The sequence below is a fragment of the Hyperoodon ampullatus genome (assembly GCF_949752795.1).
Source record: "Hyperoodon ampullatus genome assembly, chromosome: 4".
Classification (NCBI taxonomy): Eukaryota; Metazoa; Chordata; class Mammalia; order Artiodactyla; family Ziphiidae; genus Hyperoodon; species Hyperoodon ampullatus.
The window spans coordinates 27,800,477-27,817,689 of record NC_136917.1 but is presented as its reverse complement, the minus strand read 5'-3'; the positions used below and the strand labels follow the sequence as shown (position 1 = coordinate 27,817,689).

Sequence of the window (17,213 nt, the reverse complement as noted above, 5' to 3'; positions counted from 1 at the left end):
CCCTGGTTGGCGCAGTGGTTAAGAATCCGCCTGCCAATGCAGAGGACGCGGGTTCGAGCCCTGGTCTGGGAAGATCCCACATGCCGCGGAGCAACTAAGCCCTTGCGCCACAACTACTGAGCCTGCGTGCCACAACTACTGAAGCCCACGTGCTTAGAGCCCATGCTCCACAACAAGAGAAGCCACCGCAATGGGAAGCCCGCGCACCGCAATGAAGAGTAGCCCCTGCTCGCCACAACTAGAGAAAGTCCGCACTTAGCAACGAAGGCCCAACACAGCCAAAAATAAATACATAAATTTTAAAAAAAATCCACAAGCATTAATGGCAACACCAGACCAATCATCTAATTTGCATCTTTATGTGTTTGGGATATGGTTAGCATTTTACAGAGAAGTAAACTGCTACTCAGGGACTAAAGCAGCCCAAGGGTTCACCTCAGGGGCTGTCATGCCGGAGCTGGGCCTTGGATTCGCGTTATCTCATGCCCAAGGTAGGCAGGAATAGGGATGCAGGATTTCAGCATCCCGCCTCCAAGCTTCAGGACCCCGGTCAGAGGAGAACGGGCGGGGCGGTCCAGGGGCCGGACGTCGGAAGGCCGACTTCCGTAAGCTTGACCGGCGTTCTTTACAGCCAATCACGTGCGGGAAGCCTAGCCTGTGCCAAAGGCGAGGCAGCATTCTGATGAGGAGGGCGGGACGCGCGAGGACCTGGGCCTGGAAGGCGGCGGTGGGCGGGCTTCACGAGCGGCGGGCGCACTGACCAATGGGTGGTGGGTTCCACCTCTTGGGGGCGGGCCCTGGAGGGCGCGGTGACGTCGCACGGGTCGGCGCGTCGAGGCCGCCAAGGCTGCGGGGCCTGAGGACGCGGCGACGGCCATCGCGGCTGAGGGGCTGGTTCGCGGCGCGGGGCCGAGGAGGGTGCGGAGCGGGCTCGGTCCGAGACTGGCGGGTTGGGGGGCCCTTGGGGGATTTAGCGGGGGGGACGTTTGGGGACCTGTGGGATGACTGGGCGGGAGAAGAAGCTGGGCCGGGGCCTGTGAGGGGCGTGGCGGTCTCTGGGACGCTGGAGCAGGGACGTCAGGGGCTGGGGAGATCTTGGAGGCGTCTCTGAAGGAGGCCGTCGTCTGCCTTGGAGCTTGGGAGAAGGTCGGGGGAGAAGGACGATGGAGGAGACTCTCAGCTGTGGCCCTTTGAGGAGGCCAGTTGGGAGTGTGGAGACCGGGGTGGGGGCCTTTGAAACCTGGAGGGGTGCCTTCAGGGACGGGGGGAGGAAGAAGTTAGCTTTGCTAGGACCGTGGAGGTCAGGGGAAGCAAGAGCGGGTCGGGGCCTTTGGAGGAGCTTGGAAGCCGTTGTCCAGTTCCTGGGGAATTCAGAATTGGGGGGAGCAAGAGATGGGGTGAGCACAGCGCTGCAGAGGGTCTTAAGAGACCAGCCGAGGGGGAGGGGTTAGTGGGTAAGGGAAAGAGGGGTTGAGGCCGCTGATGGGTAGGGAGATGGAAGCGTGTTGGAGGTCTGGCAGGGAATCAGGGAGCCCCAGGGTTTGGGGGTGTGAAGAGTGTGGGGAACTTGCAGGAGTGTGTGGGGCTCTGGACAAGCAGGTTGAGAGAAGCCTAGGAGGGAGAGGCAGAAGAAGACTGGGGTGCTGTGTGCGGAAGCAGAGGTCTGTGGCTGGTGGGAGCTATGGGGGTGGAGGTGGCACAGCGGGGCTAACACCGACCTCGGGGGCGGTGTGGTATCTAAATGAGCCGACACATGGAAGTGCCTCGCCCACCAAGTGCAAGTGCTTTCTACAGGGACCGTGGAATTTCAGCATGGTGTGATGTGAAACCTCTTTTGGGGGAGCAGGTCACTCCATTGACCTAGAAGTAATGGCTGGCATCTCACTCCTTTCTTATTTCCCTGTCTCCTCCTCCAGGGTCACGGCTAGAGGACTCCCTGAGGTCCTGTCCCCCGGGCCACTGTGACTGGGTTTGCACTGGAGTGGAAGGCGCTGGAAGGCAGACCGGCCGCTATGTCCACATTCAGGCAGGAAGATGTGGAAGACCACTATGAGATGGGGGAGGAGCTGGGCAGGTGAGCTCTCCCCTCTGATGGGGCTCCGATGAGGGGAGAGACTCGCTGTGGGGTTTTCTGGGTGTATCTCCTGTCCTTTATCCTACTCTCCAAGCAGGGATGAGTCGGTATCATGTGCTGTGGAACGAGTTTGGGTTTTGGAGTCAGCCAGTCTGGGCCTGGAATTCTTGCTCTGACATCCTCTGTGCATTTCCTTTGGGGAGAAACATAACTGAGCACAAATGACACCTAATACGGTGCTTGGCATTGGCGTGAGAGCAGTAGATGTTGGGAGGTTTTGTTGGTGAGAGGGTCTGTCCCTCTCGTTAATCCTCTCTTGTGGGAGGGCAGTTGAGTCTCCCCGGCTCTCGTACCTTTCCAGGGAAGGCCTCCCAGGGAAGGCGTCCCGGCTGGGCCCACACCCTTGCCAATGGTTGGCATTCTTGTGGGAAAGAGCGGAGGTTTCCCGATCCAGCCAGCAGCTGATTTCCTGCTGGGCTGGGCCTTGGACCGTCCCCTGGGAGCGCCTCCTCCCCCACCCCCCCCAGACCTGCCAGGCACCATCCTCCCCCCCCACAGAGCCTCAGACCTTATTTGGTGAGTTTGTTGCTGGCCAGCCCCATGATGTCACCAGAATGGAATGTAAATAACTGAGCCATAACTGAGCTGTTCATCAGGCCTTTGCTGAGAGAGTGTATGGGGCTCATTTGGGATTCTGAAGTCCCTCCTTTAGGAATTTCCTCCGGTAGAGTGGTAGAGAATGCAGACCGTCTCCCCACCCCCAAAGAAGTCTCAGACTCTGTTGTTGAAAATGTATTAGGACCTGCTGCTGAGAGTAGTTTGGCAAAAGTCAGCAAAAATACCATGTACGTTCCCTTTAACCCACTGATTCTGCTGCTAGGAGTTAATTCCGTGGGAGTAGTATGTACATGGACCTAAGGATCTAGGGACAGGGAGAGTTGCTATAAGGACTTTCTGTGAGCAAAAGATGGGAAGCCTCTTCAGTGCCCGTCACAGCACCATAGCCTCGTCGATGGAATATTACATAGCCATTAAAAAGAGCCTGAAAAGAAACAAAATTGAGTTATCTGTAGTGAGGTGGATGGACCTAGAGTCTGTCATAGAGTGAAGTAAGTCAGAAAGAGAAAAACAAATGCTGTATGCTAACACAGATATATGGAATCTAAAAAAAAAAAAAAGGTTCTGAAGAACCTAGGGGCAGGACAGGAATAAAGACGCAGACATAGAGAATGGACTTGAGGACATGGGGAGAGGGAAGGGTAGGCTGGGACGAAGTGAGAGAGTAGCATGGACTTATATATACTACCAAATGTAAAACATAGCTAGTGGGAAGCAGCAGCATAGCACAGGGAGATCAGCTCTCGTGACCACCTAGAACAGTGGGATAGGGAGGGTGGGAGGGAGACGCAAGAGGGAGGGGATATGGGGATATATGTATATGTATAGCTGATTCACTTTATTATACAGTAGAAACTTAACACACCATTGTAAAGCAATTGTACTCCAATGAAAATGTTAAATAAAAAAAAGAGCCCAGCAACTTGTATAAGGCAAGCCTTGTAGGGAGTTTATTGAAATTTTCTAGTAGCTGTGTCAATTTTAATAGTTTTTTTTACAATTAACCTTTTAAATTAATTTTTTTAAATTTATTTATTTGGCTGGGCTGGGTCTTGGTTGCGGCACGCGGGATCTTTGTTGCCACATGCGTGGTCTTTAGTTGTGGCTTGTGGACTTCTTAGTTGTGGCATGCATGAGGGATCTAGTTTCCTGACTGGAGATTGAACCCAGGCCCCTTGCATTGGGAGCATGGAGTCTTAGCCACTGGACTGCCAGGGAAGTCCCAATTTTAATGATTTTAATAATGTATTTTACTTAACCCAGTATGTCAAACTGTTATCATTTTGCTTGTGATCATTATAGAAATTACTAATGAAATAGTTTACTGCCTTTTACTGATGTGCACCTTTGAAATCTGGTGTGTCTTGTACACTCACAGCACATGTCAATTCGAATGGGCTGGACAGCTTCCATGTGGCCAGTAGCTGCCACCTTGGACAGCACTGCCCTATGTAATGATCCGGAACATCCTTGGAGACACATGAGGTGAAGGATTAGTGCCACAGAACACTGCATACTGTGCTGCAATTTGTGTAAGTTACAGATGTTGTTTGGACATCTGAGTCCTGGGCTGTTTTTTGTTACATTTCCATTCATCTGTGAAAGGCCATACCAGGCAGGTACTGTTATTATCCTCATTTTTTTTTTTTTTTTTTTTTTTTGCGGTACGCGGGCCTCTCACTGTTGTGGCCTCTCCCGTTGCAGAGCACAGGCTCCGGACGCACAGGCTCAGCGGCCATGGCTGACGGGCCCAGCCGCTCCGCGGCATGTGGGATCTTCCCGGACCGGGGCACGAACCCGTGCCCCCTGCATTGGCAAGCGGACTCTCAACCACTGCGCTACCAGGGAAGCCCTATCCTCATTTTATAGATAAAGAAACTGAGGCTGAGAGCAGGGAAGCGGCTTGCCCAAGGCTATACAGACTAAAAGTGGCCAGGCAGGATTTAGACCTTGAGGTCATGCCCTGCCGGCTGCAAAGCCCAGGCGTGCTGGAGCCAGTGCTGGAACCAGAGGTGGGCGTCCAGCTTCTTCTGCCTGTCTCAAGCAAAGCACGGTCGTGTTTCCATGTCCCAAGAGTCACGGGCTGAATGAACTGGGAGTGAGTTTCTTTGTGCGCCTGTGCAGATGTGTATGGAGGGTTCTTTCCTCCTAATTCAAGTCACCTGGATAGTGTTGGGAAATAAGTGAATCTGTGGTTGGTCATTGTAGACCTCTAGCCTGGCTTCCACGTCATGGAGAGCTGTGTGTATCTGTATTCGTCAGCTCGGGCTGCTGTAGTAAAGTGCCTCAGACTGGAGGGCATGAACAGTGGAGGTTGATTCTCACGGTGCTGAAGGCTGGACGTCCAAGGTCGAGGTGTCAGCAGGCTTGGTTCCCTCTGAGGCCTCTCTCCTTGGTGTGTAGACGGCTGCCTTCTCCCCATATCCTCACATTTTCTCCCTCTGTGCATGTCTGTGCCCTAATCTCCTGTCCTTATTATAATCTTATAAGGACACCAGTCGTACTGGATTAGGACCCACGCCAGTGATCTTATTTGTACTTAATTACCTCACATTTTGAGGTTCTGGGGGTTAGGATTTTGGGGGACACAATTTAGCACCTAACAGTGTCTTTGTCCCTCTTCCCATGAACTCTTTCTTTGTTAGTTTTTTTGTTAGTTCAGCTTGGAATAAAGCTAGAGGGGAGAAAAATCCTTGTATTTGAGAATTAGGCCACACGTCCAGTGCTTAGCAGTGTTCCTGGCATGCGGTGAACACCCGGCCCTCGAAGTTATTACCATCAGGCATCATCGTGGGATGGAAGGTGGACCTGTAAGAACTTGCTTGGTTGCTGTCAGCATAGGGGAGGGGGAAAGGCCTTTCAGGTGTGGGGAATGTTAGCTAAGATGTGGAGGTGGAGGCAGGAGCACAGCGTGGATTTCCGTGCGGAGGGCGAGGCCTGATCAGGGACACTTGACATTTATCATCTGACCTGTGCTTTTGGCTTTTAGACTAGCGTATGAGTGTCCTGTTGCTGCTGTAACAGATTACCAGAACTTAGTGGCTTAGAAGAACACCCATTTATTATCATAAAGGTCTGGGAGTCAGGAGTCTAAAATGGATCTGCAGGGCTGGTTCCTTCCGGAGGCTCCAGGGGAGCATCGGTTCCCACCTTTTCCAGCTTCTAGAGGCGCCGCGTCCCTGGCTCGTGGCCCCTCCTGCATCCTCACAGCCAGCAGCGCAGCATCTCCCGTCTCTCTCTGCCTCTGACCCTCCCACCTCCCTCTTACAAGGACCCTGTGATGACACTGGGACCCCCAGGGAATCCAGGGTCATCCCCATCTCAGGGGCCTTAACTTAATTCTGTCTGCAAAGGCCCTCTGCCCCATGAGATGACGTGTCCACAGGTTCTGGGGATTCGGATATGGACCCTTATTTAGCCTACCTTGGTTGGTAATAATTTGCACTCCCCACCTTGATCCTCACCTGCCTGAGTGTGCTCGGAGCGTGTCTGCAGTGGCCTGCCATGGGCGCCTTTGTGTCTCGATGCTCACGAAGGCAGCGCTTCAGGTGTTTGCTGGCTGCAGGTGGTCCTGGGCGTCCCAGTGAGGTCCACTTACTGGGACACACCCAGTTGGGTCCCTTGGCTTTTCTGAGGGCCCTGCTGGCTTGGCAGAGGCGCCCCTCACTCGTTTCTTGTTCTCTCTGGCCTGTCCTCCCTGTGCTATCACCAACTTAAGAGACCCCTCCTGTCCCCAAGGCCTGTCTGCACAATTCGTTCCTCTGCGTGCTCGTCCCCCATTTCCACGAGATGTCACATAGTCACCTAGTCCCCCTTCCCTTGACCCCCAGTGGTGCCTGGTTGATGTTTCTTGTCTGGAATGTGTGCCTTCTGTCTTAGAATTCATTTCTCTGCTCACGTGTGTGTTCATATATCCTCTGGAGGCTGGGGTGCATGACCCATGGCCTTTGGGCCACATCCGGCCCTCACCTAGTTCAGTATGGCCCGCCCACGAACGTAGGATGGTTTTTTCCTTGTTTAAAGGGTTACAAAAACACACAAAAATTGTGACAGAGACCACATGGCCCGTAAAGCTTAAAATATTTACCCTCTGGCCTTTTTCACTCAACTCCTGAGTGAAAGCAAGTTAACGTAAGTTCCTAGATAGCAAAAGAATACGGACATTGGACAGCTCCCTGGAGTGCAGTAAAGAGAGTTTCTCTCTCTTTCTCTTCAGGTACCAGGGGTCTTGAGATACAAGTCACACACCATACAGATTACTCATTTAAAGTGTACAATTTAATGATCTTTTGTACATTCACAGGGTCTTACAACCATCACCATTAAATACTTTCAGAACGTTTCCATCACTCCAAAAGGAAACCTCATCCCCTTGAGCAGGCACACCCCCATCCCCTCCCAACAACCAGGAATCCACCCTCTGTGGATGTGGATCTGCCAGTTCTGGGCGTTTCCCATCAATGGAATCACACACTGGGTGTCCTTCTGTGTCTGGCTTCTCTCACTGAGCATCGTGTTCTCAGGGTCCATCCACGTTGTAGTGAGTGTCAGGGCTTCTCTCCTTTTGATGGCTGCGTGATGTGCCCGTGTGTGGAGGGACCCCATTTGGTGTATCCATCATCCATTGAGGGACATTTGGGTTATTTCCATCTTATGGCTACTGTGAATAATGGTGCTGTGCACATTTGTGTGCAAGGTTTTTTTTTTTTTTTTTTTTGCAGTACGCGGGCCTCTCACTGTTGTGGCCTCTCCCGTTGCGGAGCACAGGCTCTGGACGCGCAGGCTCAGTGGCCATGGCTCACGGGCCCAGCCGCTCCGCGGCATGTGGGATCCTCCCGGACTGGGGCACGAACCCGCGTCCCCTGCATCGGCAGGCGGACTCTCAACCACTGCGCCACCAGGGAAGCCCATGTGTGCAAGTTTTTGTGGAGTGATATTCCTGGGTCCGATGGTAACACCATGTTTCACCTTTTGAGGAACCGCCAGACTGTTTTCCATCGTGGCTGCCCCGTCTCACACTCCTACCAGCTGTGCACCTGGGTTCTGGTTTCTCCACATCCTCACTGTTCTCTCTTGTTGTGAAAATGTGTGTACTTCTTTCATTTTGCCTATTGAATAAGAAGCTCTTTTTTTTTTTTTTTTTTAAAGGTGATAAACATCCTTTTATTTATTTATTTTTTGGCAGAGCCACACGGCATGCAAGATCTTAGTTCCCCGACTAGGGATTGACCCCGTGCCCCCTGCACTGGGAGCATGGAGTCTTAAACACTTGCACTCCAGGGAAGTCCCTGAATAAGAAGCTCTTTTGAACTCAGTGGTTTTTTATCTTTTCTTAGATTTTAAACAGTGATGAAATGCGCTGTGAGAAGTTGAATCGTATAGAGTCATATCAAATAAAAAGTAAAAACACCTTTTCACTGCCCTCAGTCATGCTCCTCAGAGATGTCTCTTGCTCACAACTTGGTGTGTGTCCTTCAGACTTCTTCTCCTGCATCTATACACATAAACATACCTGTATAGGTGGGTACAGCATGTACCTTTTTTACCCAGAAAAATCTCGTTCCTTGTGTTATCCTGCAGCTGTCTTCAGTGAGCTGGTCTTCACTGGTATCTGTCTTGTCTTTTCTTTTTTTTAAATCATTTTATTATTTTAACTATTTATCTTTGGCTGCGTTGGGTCTTCGTTGCTGCGTGCAGGCTTTCTCTAGTTGCAGCGAGCGGAGGCTACTCTTCGTTGCGGTGCACGGGCTTCTCATTGCCATGGCTCATCTTGTTGCAGAGCATGGGCTCTAGGCATGCGGGCTTCAGTAGTTGTGGCACACGGGCTCAGTAGTTGTGGCTCGTGGGCTCTAGAGCGCAGGCTTAGTAGTTGTGGCGCACGGGGTTAGTTGCTGTGTGGCATTTGGGATCTTCCTGGACCAGGGCTTGAACCCGTGCCCCCTGCATTGGCAGGTGGATTCTTAACCACTGCACCACCCGGGAAGCCCATGGGTGTCTTTCTGGTCAGCACATGGAGAGTCGTTCTTTTCCAAGACTGCGAAAATTCTGCCTGACTTACCATGATGGGAGTCCAGCTCCCTTTTGATAAATGTGGAGCCGTTTCTGTTCTTTCACTGCTACAGAAACGCCAGGTAGCCACTGTATTATGCACCAATTTGCCCTCGCGTGGGAGCACCCCTGCCGGATGGGGTGCATTCTCCAGCTGGTGGGGTGCACCTCAGCATGGCGCCAGGAGCTGGGATGAGCTGTCCCAGGAGTTTGCGTCATCCGAGCGCGGCCCGGTCCCGAGAGTCCTGTGTCCCTCTCGGCGCTCACTCCCCACTCTCCCCTCCCCCTCTGTCCCCACAGCGGCCAGTTTGCGATTGTGCGGAAATGCCGGCAGAAGGGCACTGGGAAGGAGTACGCGGCCAAGTTCATCAAGAAGCGCCGCTTGTCGTCCAGCCGCCGGGGGGTCAGCCGGGAGGAGATTGAGAGGGAGGTGAACATCCTGCGGGAGATCCGGCACCCCAACATCATCACGCTGCACGACATCTTTGAGAACAAGACCGACGTGGTGCTCATCCTGGAGCTGGTCTCGGGCGGGGAGCTCTTTGATTTCCTGGCGGAGAAGGAGTCGCTGACAGAGGACGAGGCCACCCAGTTCCTCAAGCAGATCCTGGATGGCGTCCATTACCTGCACTCCAAGCGTATCGCCCACTTCGACCTCAAGGTAGCCCCGCTGGGCCCTCAGGACAAAGCCGGGGACCAGCCTGACCGGGGAGGGTGAGGATGGGTGCCAAGCGGGTCCACCTCCCCTTGGCACAGGATGTCCTTGCCCGGGGCACTGTGGGGATGGACTGGCTCAGGCCTGGACCTGTGCAGGGGTCAGCCTGCACAAACCCTGCATGCTGGGATTGGGAGGTGCTCAGGGACAACCTGGCGCTGTTCCCTGAGGTGCCGGGCTGGCAGCAGCACTGCCTCCCGCCCAGCGCCCTGCCTTCTCCCCGACCCCCAGCCAGAGAACATCATGCTCCTGGACAAAAATGTGCCCAACCCGCGGATCAAGCTCATCGACTTTGGCATCGCCCACAAAATTGAAGCAGGGAACGAGTTCAAGAACATCTTTGGCACCCCAGAGTTCGTGGGTAAGGCCTGGTGTGGGCCTTGGGGGGCACTGGAGGATTTCCACCTGGCATGGGGTGAGGCAGGCCCATTGGCCTCAGGTTTCCCTTCCTGGCCCCGGCGCTGGACACGGGAGACTCAAGGCCTGGCGTTGGTGCTGTCACTGTCCCGGCCTTCCCTGCTGAGAGCCAGCCTTGCCTGAGTGGGCACTATCTGCTGGTTCCCCCTTAGCCACACCCGGCGCCTGACCCTGTCTCCCTGTCTCTGCAGCTCCCGAGATCGTCAACTACGAGCCCCTGGGTCTGGAGGCGGACATGTGGTGAGTGGGGGGCGGCGGGCCCGGGGCTGCCCTCATCGCTTCTCCTTAGGGCATCCCCCATCTGTCCCCAGGAGCTGCCGGTCACAGCCGCAGCAGGGTGTAGCCTGTTCTCCTGGTCTTGGAGCTGTGGGGCAGGGGCAGGACAGACTGCTGCCTTAGAACAGGGTTGGCCGACGACCCAGGCCCATGAGCTCGGAATGGTTCTCACGTTTCTGGAGGGTTGTTAAAAACACATTGGGCTTCCCTGGTGGCGCAGTGGTTAGGAGTCCGCCTGCCGATGCAGGGGACACGGGTTCGTGCCCTGGTCCGGGAAGATCCCACATGCCGTGGAGCGGCTGGGCCCGTGAGCCATGGCCGCTGAGCCTGCATGTCCGGAGCCTGTGCTCCGCAACGGGAGAGGCCACAACAGTGAGAGGCCCGCGTACCGCAAAAAAAAACTAAAACAAAAACAAAAAAAACCACATGAACGTGTGGCAGAGACCATCTGTGGCCCCCAAAGCCCTGCTCAGCGTCTCGCCCTTTAGAGAAGGAGTTTGCCAGCCCTGCCCTCGGCCACAGCAGCGCCATCGAGGGCCCCATGTCTGCATGTCTGTGGTGCCTTTGGGCTCTGTCCACGCCGCCCTGACCCTGGCCAGTTTGAGCCTGGACAGGCAGGTGTGGCCAGAGGCGCTTCCGTGTCCAGTCCTGAGACCCTCCGAGCAGAGCGAGGGCCTTGCTGGGGGCTGTGCAGCCCCTGGAGGGAGAGGGTCCCTGGGGCTGATGGGCCTGCTGCCGACCGGGCTCTGGGCCCCCCAGCCCCCTTGGGGCTCTGGGGTTGGGGTGCTGTGCCCCTGGCTGAGCTGACCCCCATCTTTTCTGTGTGTTCTCTTCCAGGAGCATTGGCGTCATCACCTACATCCTGTGAGTACCTGCTCGGCGCTTCCTGCCCCCTCCTGGGGCCCTGCTGGGTCAAGAGGAGGGTAGGGAGGCTTCTGTGCGGGGACAGCGAGTGGAAGGCAGCACCCTCAGTTCTGTGACGTGTCACGGCGCTCGGGAACTCTGGATGGATGGACGAATGCATGAGTGAATGAATGAATCTGTGCAGGAGAGAGAGGTGAGTTCAGGAGAGTTCAGAAGGCAGGGCCTCATCGTGTGAAACAACCGTGCAAGGCCCTGGGCTGAGACAGCGTGTCCCCCTCGTCCTCTGGCTGGCAGCTCCTAGGCGTGGTGGACTCAGTCACGGGCCCGTTGGAGAGTAACTCAGCCTCCAGCCCCTCCCCTTCCTGGAGGTCAGGGGTGAGGATGAAAGTTCCATCACTGTAACCCCACTTGCTGGTTCCCCGGCCACCGGCCCCCTCCTTAGGGCCTTTCCAAAGTCACCTCAGTGGCATCAACTCAGGTGTGGTTGGAGGGGGTTTGTTGTGAACAACAAAAACACTCCTTTCATCTCGAACCCCGAGCTGTTTTAGGAAAGGGAACAAAGACCAAATATTATAACAGAAGATGCTCCCACCTTGGGTTTTAGGAAATGACAAGGGTTTTCGGATCTGTGTGCCTGAGGATTGGAGTGAAGACCACATATACATTTGTCACCCTAAGTCACAGCATCACGTACCCATAACCCCACAGAGTGGTGCTGTGGCCTCAGTGCAGCATGTCTGGAAGACACACGACGTCTACGGTGTCGGCCAGGACTCCCTGCCACCTCCCCTCAAAGTTAGCCATTTTCCCTCTAACTACTACACGCTTCAGGGAAGTGCTTCGAGGCTGTGTCTCTAAGTAGCTACTTTGAGATTCTGCAGAGATTTTGCCCACTCATTTCAGCACCCCTCACTGGCTGGGCAGTGGATTTTCACTGCCTCTGGTTGGAGGCTGGGCACAGTTGTGGTTGGTGGCCCGGGGCCCGGCATCGCCCTTCCTCCACGTCTGCCCCCTTCATGGGCATGGTGGAGTCGGGTGGTGGCCTGGGCAGCGGCCTGGTTGTGGGGTGACCGCAGGGCTGTCCGGCCCCACTGAGCCTGGTGTCTGCCTTCCAGTTTGAGTGGCGCATCACCATTCCTGGGAGAGACCAAGCAGGAGACCCTGACCAACATCTCGGCCGTGAACTACGACTTTGACGAGGAGTACTTCAGCAACACCAGCGAGCTGGCCAAGGACTTCATCCGCCGACTGCTCGTCAAAGACCCCAAGTAGGAGCGCTGGGCTGGGCAGGGAGGCCCTGGCGAGGCCCCCGGGATGGGAGCTCTGGCCGAGGACAAGTAACACATCCGTCCGAGCCGCCACCTTCCTGTTACTGGGAATCGGGCATGGCTTCTGCTTTGGGCTGGAGATAGCACAGAGGAGTTAGGTTGGCCCTCTTAAGAAGCTGTCTCTTAAGCTTTTAACTTGTGGCCAACGTTTAAGATAGGAGGTTTCCTATAAGATTCCAGATTACTATTTGTCTTTTTTCCTAGAAAAAAATCTAACTGTGCTGGCAGCACGGAGCCTTCATTCACACAGAGGTGCTCCCGTGGGCCACAGTCCTCCCCAGCCTCCTCCTCTAGGCGCCTGAGCTGTGAGACCCCAGCGTTAGGTGTCAACACTGTGAACGAAACCCCTCAGAAAACATGGAGACCCTGGAGTCCACACCCCCAGGCCCCTTGATGGGCTCCTGGTGGTTGGCCAAGCAGAGGGGAAGCTCTTCATGGGGCCTGTATTTTCACGGTCATCTCAGGGACTTGCTGCTGGGCTGGAGGGTGACTTTAGGGACTTGGGGGGGGGCCCCCAGGGGCGGGTGCCTGAGTCAGCCACAGGTGGGGCTGAGAGCCAGAGCTGCAGCAGGGAGAGTGTGGCTCACCCCTTCCTGCTCTCTGTGTCGGGGAGGATGGTAAAGTGGCCCACGTGCAACTAACTAGGGTTGGGGGCTCTTCCAGGAGGAGAATGACCATCGCCCAGAGCCTGGAGCATTCCTGGATCAAGGTGAGGCAGTGGGGCTGCCCCCACGTAGGCATTGCAGGTGTGAGCAGCCCCTGGCATGAGGGAGGGTCCCCAGGGGAGCGGGCCCGGACGGCATGGGGCGCGGGGTGTGCGTGGACGTGGTGTCAGAGCCATCTCATGGAGACGCCGGCTGGAGTCCACGGCCCCTCTGCACGTAGCAGAGCTCCCTCCCCAGAACTTCCCAGAAAGGGGTCACCTCCAGGCCCGCGTTAGGGTTGGCAACCTCTGTAAAGAGCCAGAGAGTAAATGCTTTTGGCTCTGTGGTCTGTGGCACGGCCACGTAGTCTGCCATCCATTCTCGGCCCGGCTGTCAGAGCGTGGAAGCGCCAGGAGCACGTGTACGTGAGTGGGCAGGGCTGCGTGCCGATGAAAAGCAAGCGGAGGGCTGGGTGTGGGCCAGGGGGGTCTCCCCCTGCCGGCCCCCAATCCAAGGCGCCCTCCCCTCCCGCTGCAGGCGATCCGGCGGCGGAACGTGCGGCGGGAGGACAGTGGCCGCAAGCCAGAGCGGCGGCGCCTGAAGACGGCCCGCCTCAAGGAGTACACCATCAAGTCGCACTCGAGCATGCCCCCCAACAACACCTACGTCAACTTCGAGCGCTTCTCCAAGGTGCTGGAGGAGGTGGCAGTGGCCGAGGAGGGCCTGCGTGGGCTCGAGCACAGCCGGCGCCTGTTCCATGAGGACATCGAGGCGCTGACGGCAATTTACGAGGAGAAGGAGGCCTGGTACCGCGAGGAGAACGAGAGCATCGGCCAGGACCTGCGGCGGCTGCGCCAGGAGCTGCACAAGACCGAGGCGCTCCAGCGGCAGGCCCAGGAGGAGGCCAAGGGCGCCCTGCTGGGGGCCAGCGGGCTCAGGCGCCGCTTCAGCCGCCTCGAGAACCGCTACGAGGCGCTGGCCAAGCAAGTGGCCTCCGAGATGCTGTTTGTGCAGGATCTGGTACGCGCCATGGAGCAGGAGAAGCTGCAGGGGGGAGAGTGCAGCCTCCGCTAGGGCCGCTCGGGGCACGGTGTCCTGCACCCCGGGGGGAGTCCCCCGTCACCCTGATGTGGCCCTGGATGCGCTCCATGGGGCCCAGGAGTCCACAGCTAGCGGGGGGCTTTGGCCCGGCCCTGCGCCGGGAGGATGTGGCTGACGTGGGCCTTCTCTGTGCAACCCGAGTCGTCTCCCGCCCCAGGCCCCAGCTCAGCCCCTCCCTCCTGCAACTCGACTCGGGGGGTTTCCGGGGCAGCATCACCACAGGAACTCTGCAAGGGGTTGGCACCACCAAGGCAGCTCTGGCCGTGGTGGACACAGATGCCTCACACGTGGCAGCCTCCATGTGCAGGGCTGGGTCAGCGGCTGCAGGCCCTCCATGTGGTATGAGTGCATGGAGCCTTGGTGTGGGGATGGGGGTGTCTGAGTGCCCCGGGCTTGCCCCAGGACTCAGAATTGGAGGGGCCTCTGCTCAACACTCCGGCTCCTCCTGTTCTGGAGACGGATGGCTGCTCCTCCAGGGTCCGTGGTGGAGGTGGCCTCTGAGCCCAGCTCTTCAGATCCACCAGCCCCTCGCAGGGCCCCCAGCCTGGGGCTGGGCACCAGGGCCAGAGCTGAGGAGATGATGCAGCCCTCGAGGAGATGTGGGTCTAGGGATTGTATTGGGGGCAGTGTGTGGCAGGGCACAGTGCCTGGATGCAGTAAAGGAAACATCTGCAAAGCTGAGTCTCCACTCCCTCCCTGAGTCAGGCCCGCTGGGGGCCGGGAACGGGGGAAGAGCTGTGGCCGCCTGGAGCCTCCCGCAGTGGGCAGGCTGTGGAACCATCCCCTCCTCTCCAGCTCCCTGTCAATGCACAGCGCTGACTCTTCGGCGGGGGTCCCACCCACTGCCCTGCCCCGTCTCACTCCCTCCCCCAGTGCTGCCTTCAGGACAGCACCTCTCAGGTGGGCCCCACGGAGTAGCTGCTGGAGGCCTGTGTTCCCAGTGTCCCCTCCCTGGAGAGCCCCAGGGCTCCTTACAGACGCCCCACCCCGTGCTATGTGCCGCCCATTTGACTGCCTCTGCTGGCCTGGTGTTTCCAGGGACCCCCTGTCCGGGGGAGGTGGAGCCTTGGCGAGTGCTGGCCTGGACCACAGGGTTAAGAGGGTTTCAGTGGGCAGTGCCGCTGTGCGCCACTAGGTGCTGCCCTGGAGTGGGTTCTTGCGCCCCAGAGAGAGTGCCCTGGGAGCCAGGCTTCAGTGGAACGTGGGTCCCTGGCTGGTGGCCACTCTGAGCTCGGAGTTCTCTGCTGCTGGTTGTGTTAATCGAGGGACCCCTGTGCAGCCCCCCTTGGCCCGAGAGGAGTCCTCTGGACAAAGGCCAGCCTGGGCCGAGTGCAAGGAGGAGCTGGGCAGAGGGGCGGGTACTCCACCTGTGGCCCTGGCTGGGGCTCAGGCCCAGGACCCTGCGGGACTGAGGAGGCCTTGGGACCTGGATGTGGGGTTGGCGTGGGTGGGGGTGGGCCCGCTGTACGCCCTTCACGAGCTCCACTGCCTGACACACACGCCTCTAAGTGTATGTGTGTTGCTCGGAGGCGTGTGTGTCAGCCTAGAGGAAGTGAAGCGTGGCTTCCCTGGCGTCCTGCTCGTCTCTGTTTGGGCCCGGGCAGGGGCGGCCAGCCTTGGCAGTCATCTGGTGCCATGGCCTCTCCGCCCTCTTGTATCTCCCTCTCTCTGTCACTGCCTGCTCCCATAGCCCTGGGGGGCCTTGGAGGCTGCTCCGATCTTGGGGCTTAGGTGGACTGGACCTCCTGTCGTTGCCGTGAGGTGGAGGCGTCCAGGCAGCTAGAGTGGGTTTGGAGGGGTTTCCTGTCCCTTGGCTCCTTCTGAGATGCTGCCGGGTCACACATGGGCTCCCCTGCGCTGTACTGGGCCCTCACGAGGGAGACGTCCTTGCCGCTTCTGCTCCCACTCGCCTCGGCCTCTGGGTCTGGAACGTGGTTCCACAGAGGGCCCTTCTGACCTTCTTCCTCCTTCCCAGCGGCCTGCTCGGCCTTCTGTTGCCTCGTTCCATGCATCCCTCCCTGCCACCGGTTTTTTAAAACTTAAGTTTACAAAAATTGAGATAAGGCTCACTGTACAATTCATCCCTTTTCATTTGTCTGTTTTTGATCAACAACTTGCACTTTTAAAATCTCAGTAAATTTCAGTTTGTCGAATGGTTGGACCCACTCAGGTTTCTCCAGTTGGTCTGTGATTCCTCCACAGCTGTCACCTGGTTATTAGGCCTTCAAGGCAGGGCTCTGAGCAGCAGATCCCCCGATGGTGCGTTGCAAAGCGCGGTCGGCCCGCGGCAGGAAAGGGGCACCCAGTGTGGATAGTTGTATAACATCAGTAGGCTGTGGTCTGGGTGCCTCGGACGGGAAGGGAGGAGCTTCCGTGCAGTGCTAGAGGGTCTCCAGACCCTGAGGGGTGAGCCGGAGGCTCCCTGAAAGCCTCAGGGGACCAGTGAATAGCATTCATCCAGCCGTCATTTCTCCAGTCATGCCACACTGTGGGCCTCACGTCAGGCCCTGGGAGATGCTGGTAGGAGGTGGACACAATGGTCTGTCTTGATAGGGGCAGGGGCGGGGCCCTCACCTATCCAGCCTTTCTGATGGAGACTTCCGGGTAGAAACCACAATTCCCTTTGGACTCACACCTGCCCTTTCAGTATCCAAAGCACCTCTGTGCTGAGGGCAAATTCCCCAGCGTCTTCAGTGGGTAACGTGAGCAGGTGTCCTTGCTTTGCAGATTACCTCTGCCCCCTGACCCGGGTTATCTTGCTCAGCGCAGCCTCGGCATCCTCAATCTGTCAGTTAAGGGCACAGGGAACCACTTTGTGGTCATAAAGCACCTCCCAGTGTATCTGGCCCATGCAAGCACTTACAAATAGTGCTGTCCCTTTGTAGAGCCCCTGGGGCTGACGTGCTGTTATTAATCTTGTCTGTGGCAGGCAGGCCCCAGAGTGGCTCCCATGTAGCCCCGCCTCCTGCTCCCCACCCCCTGGAGAGCAGGCTGGCCTCGTGGCAGGTTCTGACCAACAGAACTCTGGGAAGGTGATGGAGTCACTTCCGTGGTTAGGCTGTGCAGCCTATGATTTCCATCTTGCCAGCTGACTCCCTTGCTGGCTTTGATGCAGTGCGACATCATGT

At 56.9% G+C, this 17,213-nt stretch overlaps 1 protein-coding gene across 1 annotated transcript; it reads left to right on the top strand.

The window, feature by feature from the left end:
• Nucleotides 1–2,012: 2,012 nt before the first annotated feature.
• On the top strand, nt 2,013–14,761 carry DAPK3 (death associated protein kinase 3; the record flags this gene model as incomplete). The annotated part of the gene is made up of 8 exons (XM_079702365.1): nt 2,013–2,074; nt 9,041–9,401; nt 9,687–9,816; nt 10,064–10,112; nt 10,986–11,012; nt 12,128–12,280; nt 13,004–13,049; nt 13,522–14,761. The coding sequence occupies 8 exons, from the start codon at nt 2,013–2,015 to the stop codon at nt 14,056–14,058; spliced, it is 1,365 nt and encodes a 454-aa protein (XP_079558491.1). The 3' UTR covers nt 14,059–14,761.
• Between the last annotated feature and the right edge of the window lie 2,452 nt (nt 14,762–17,213).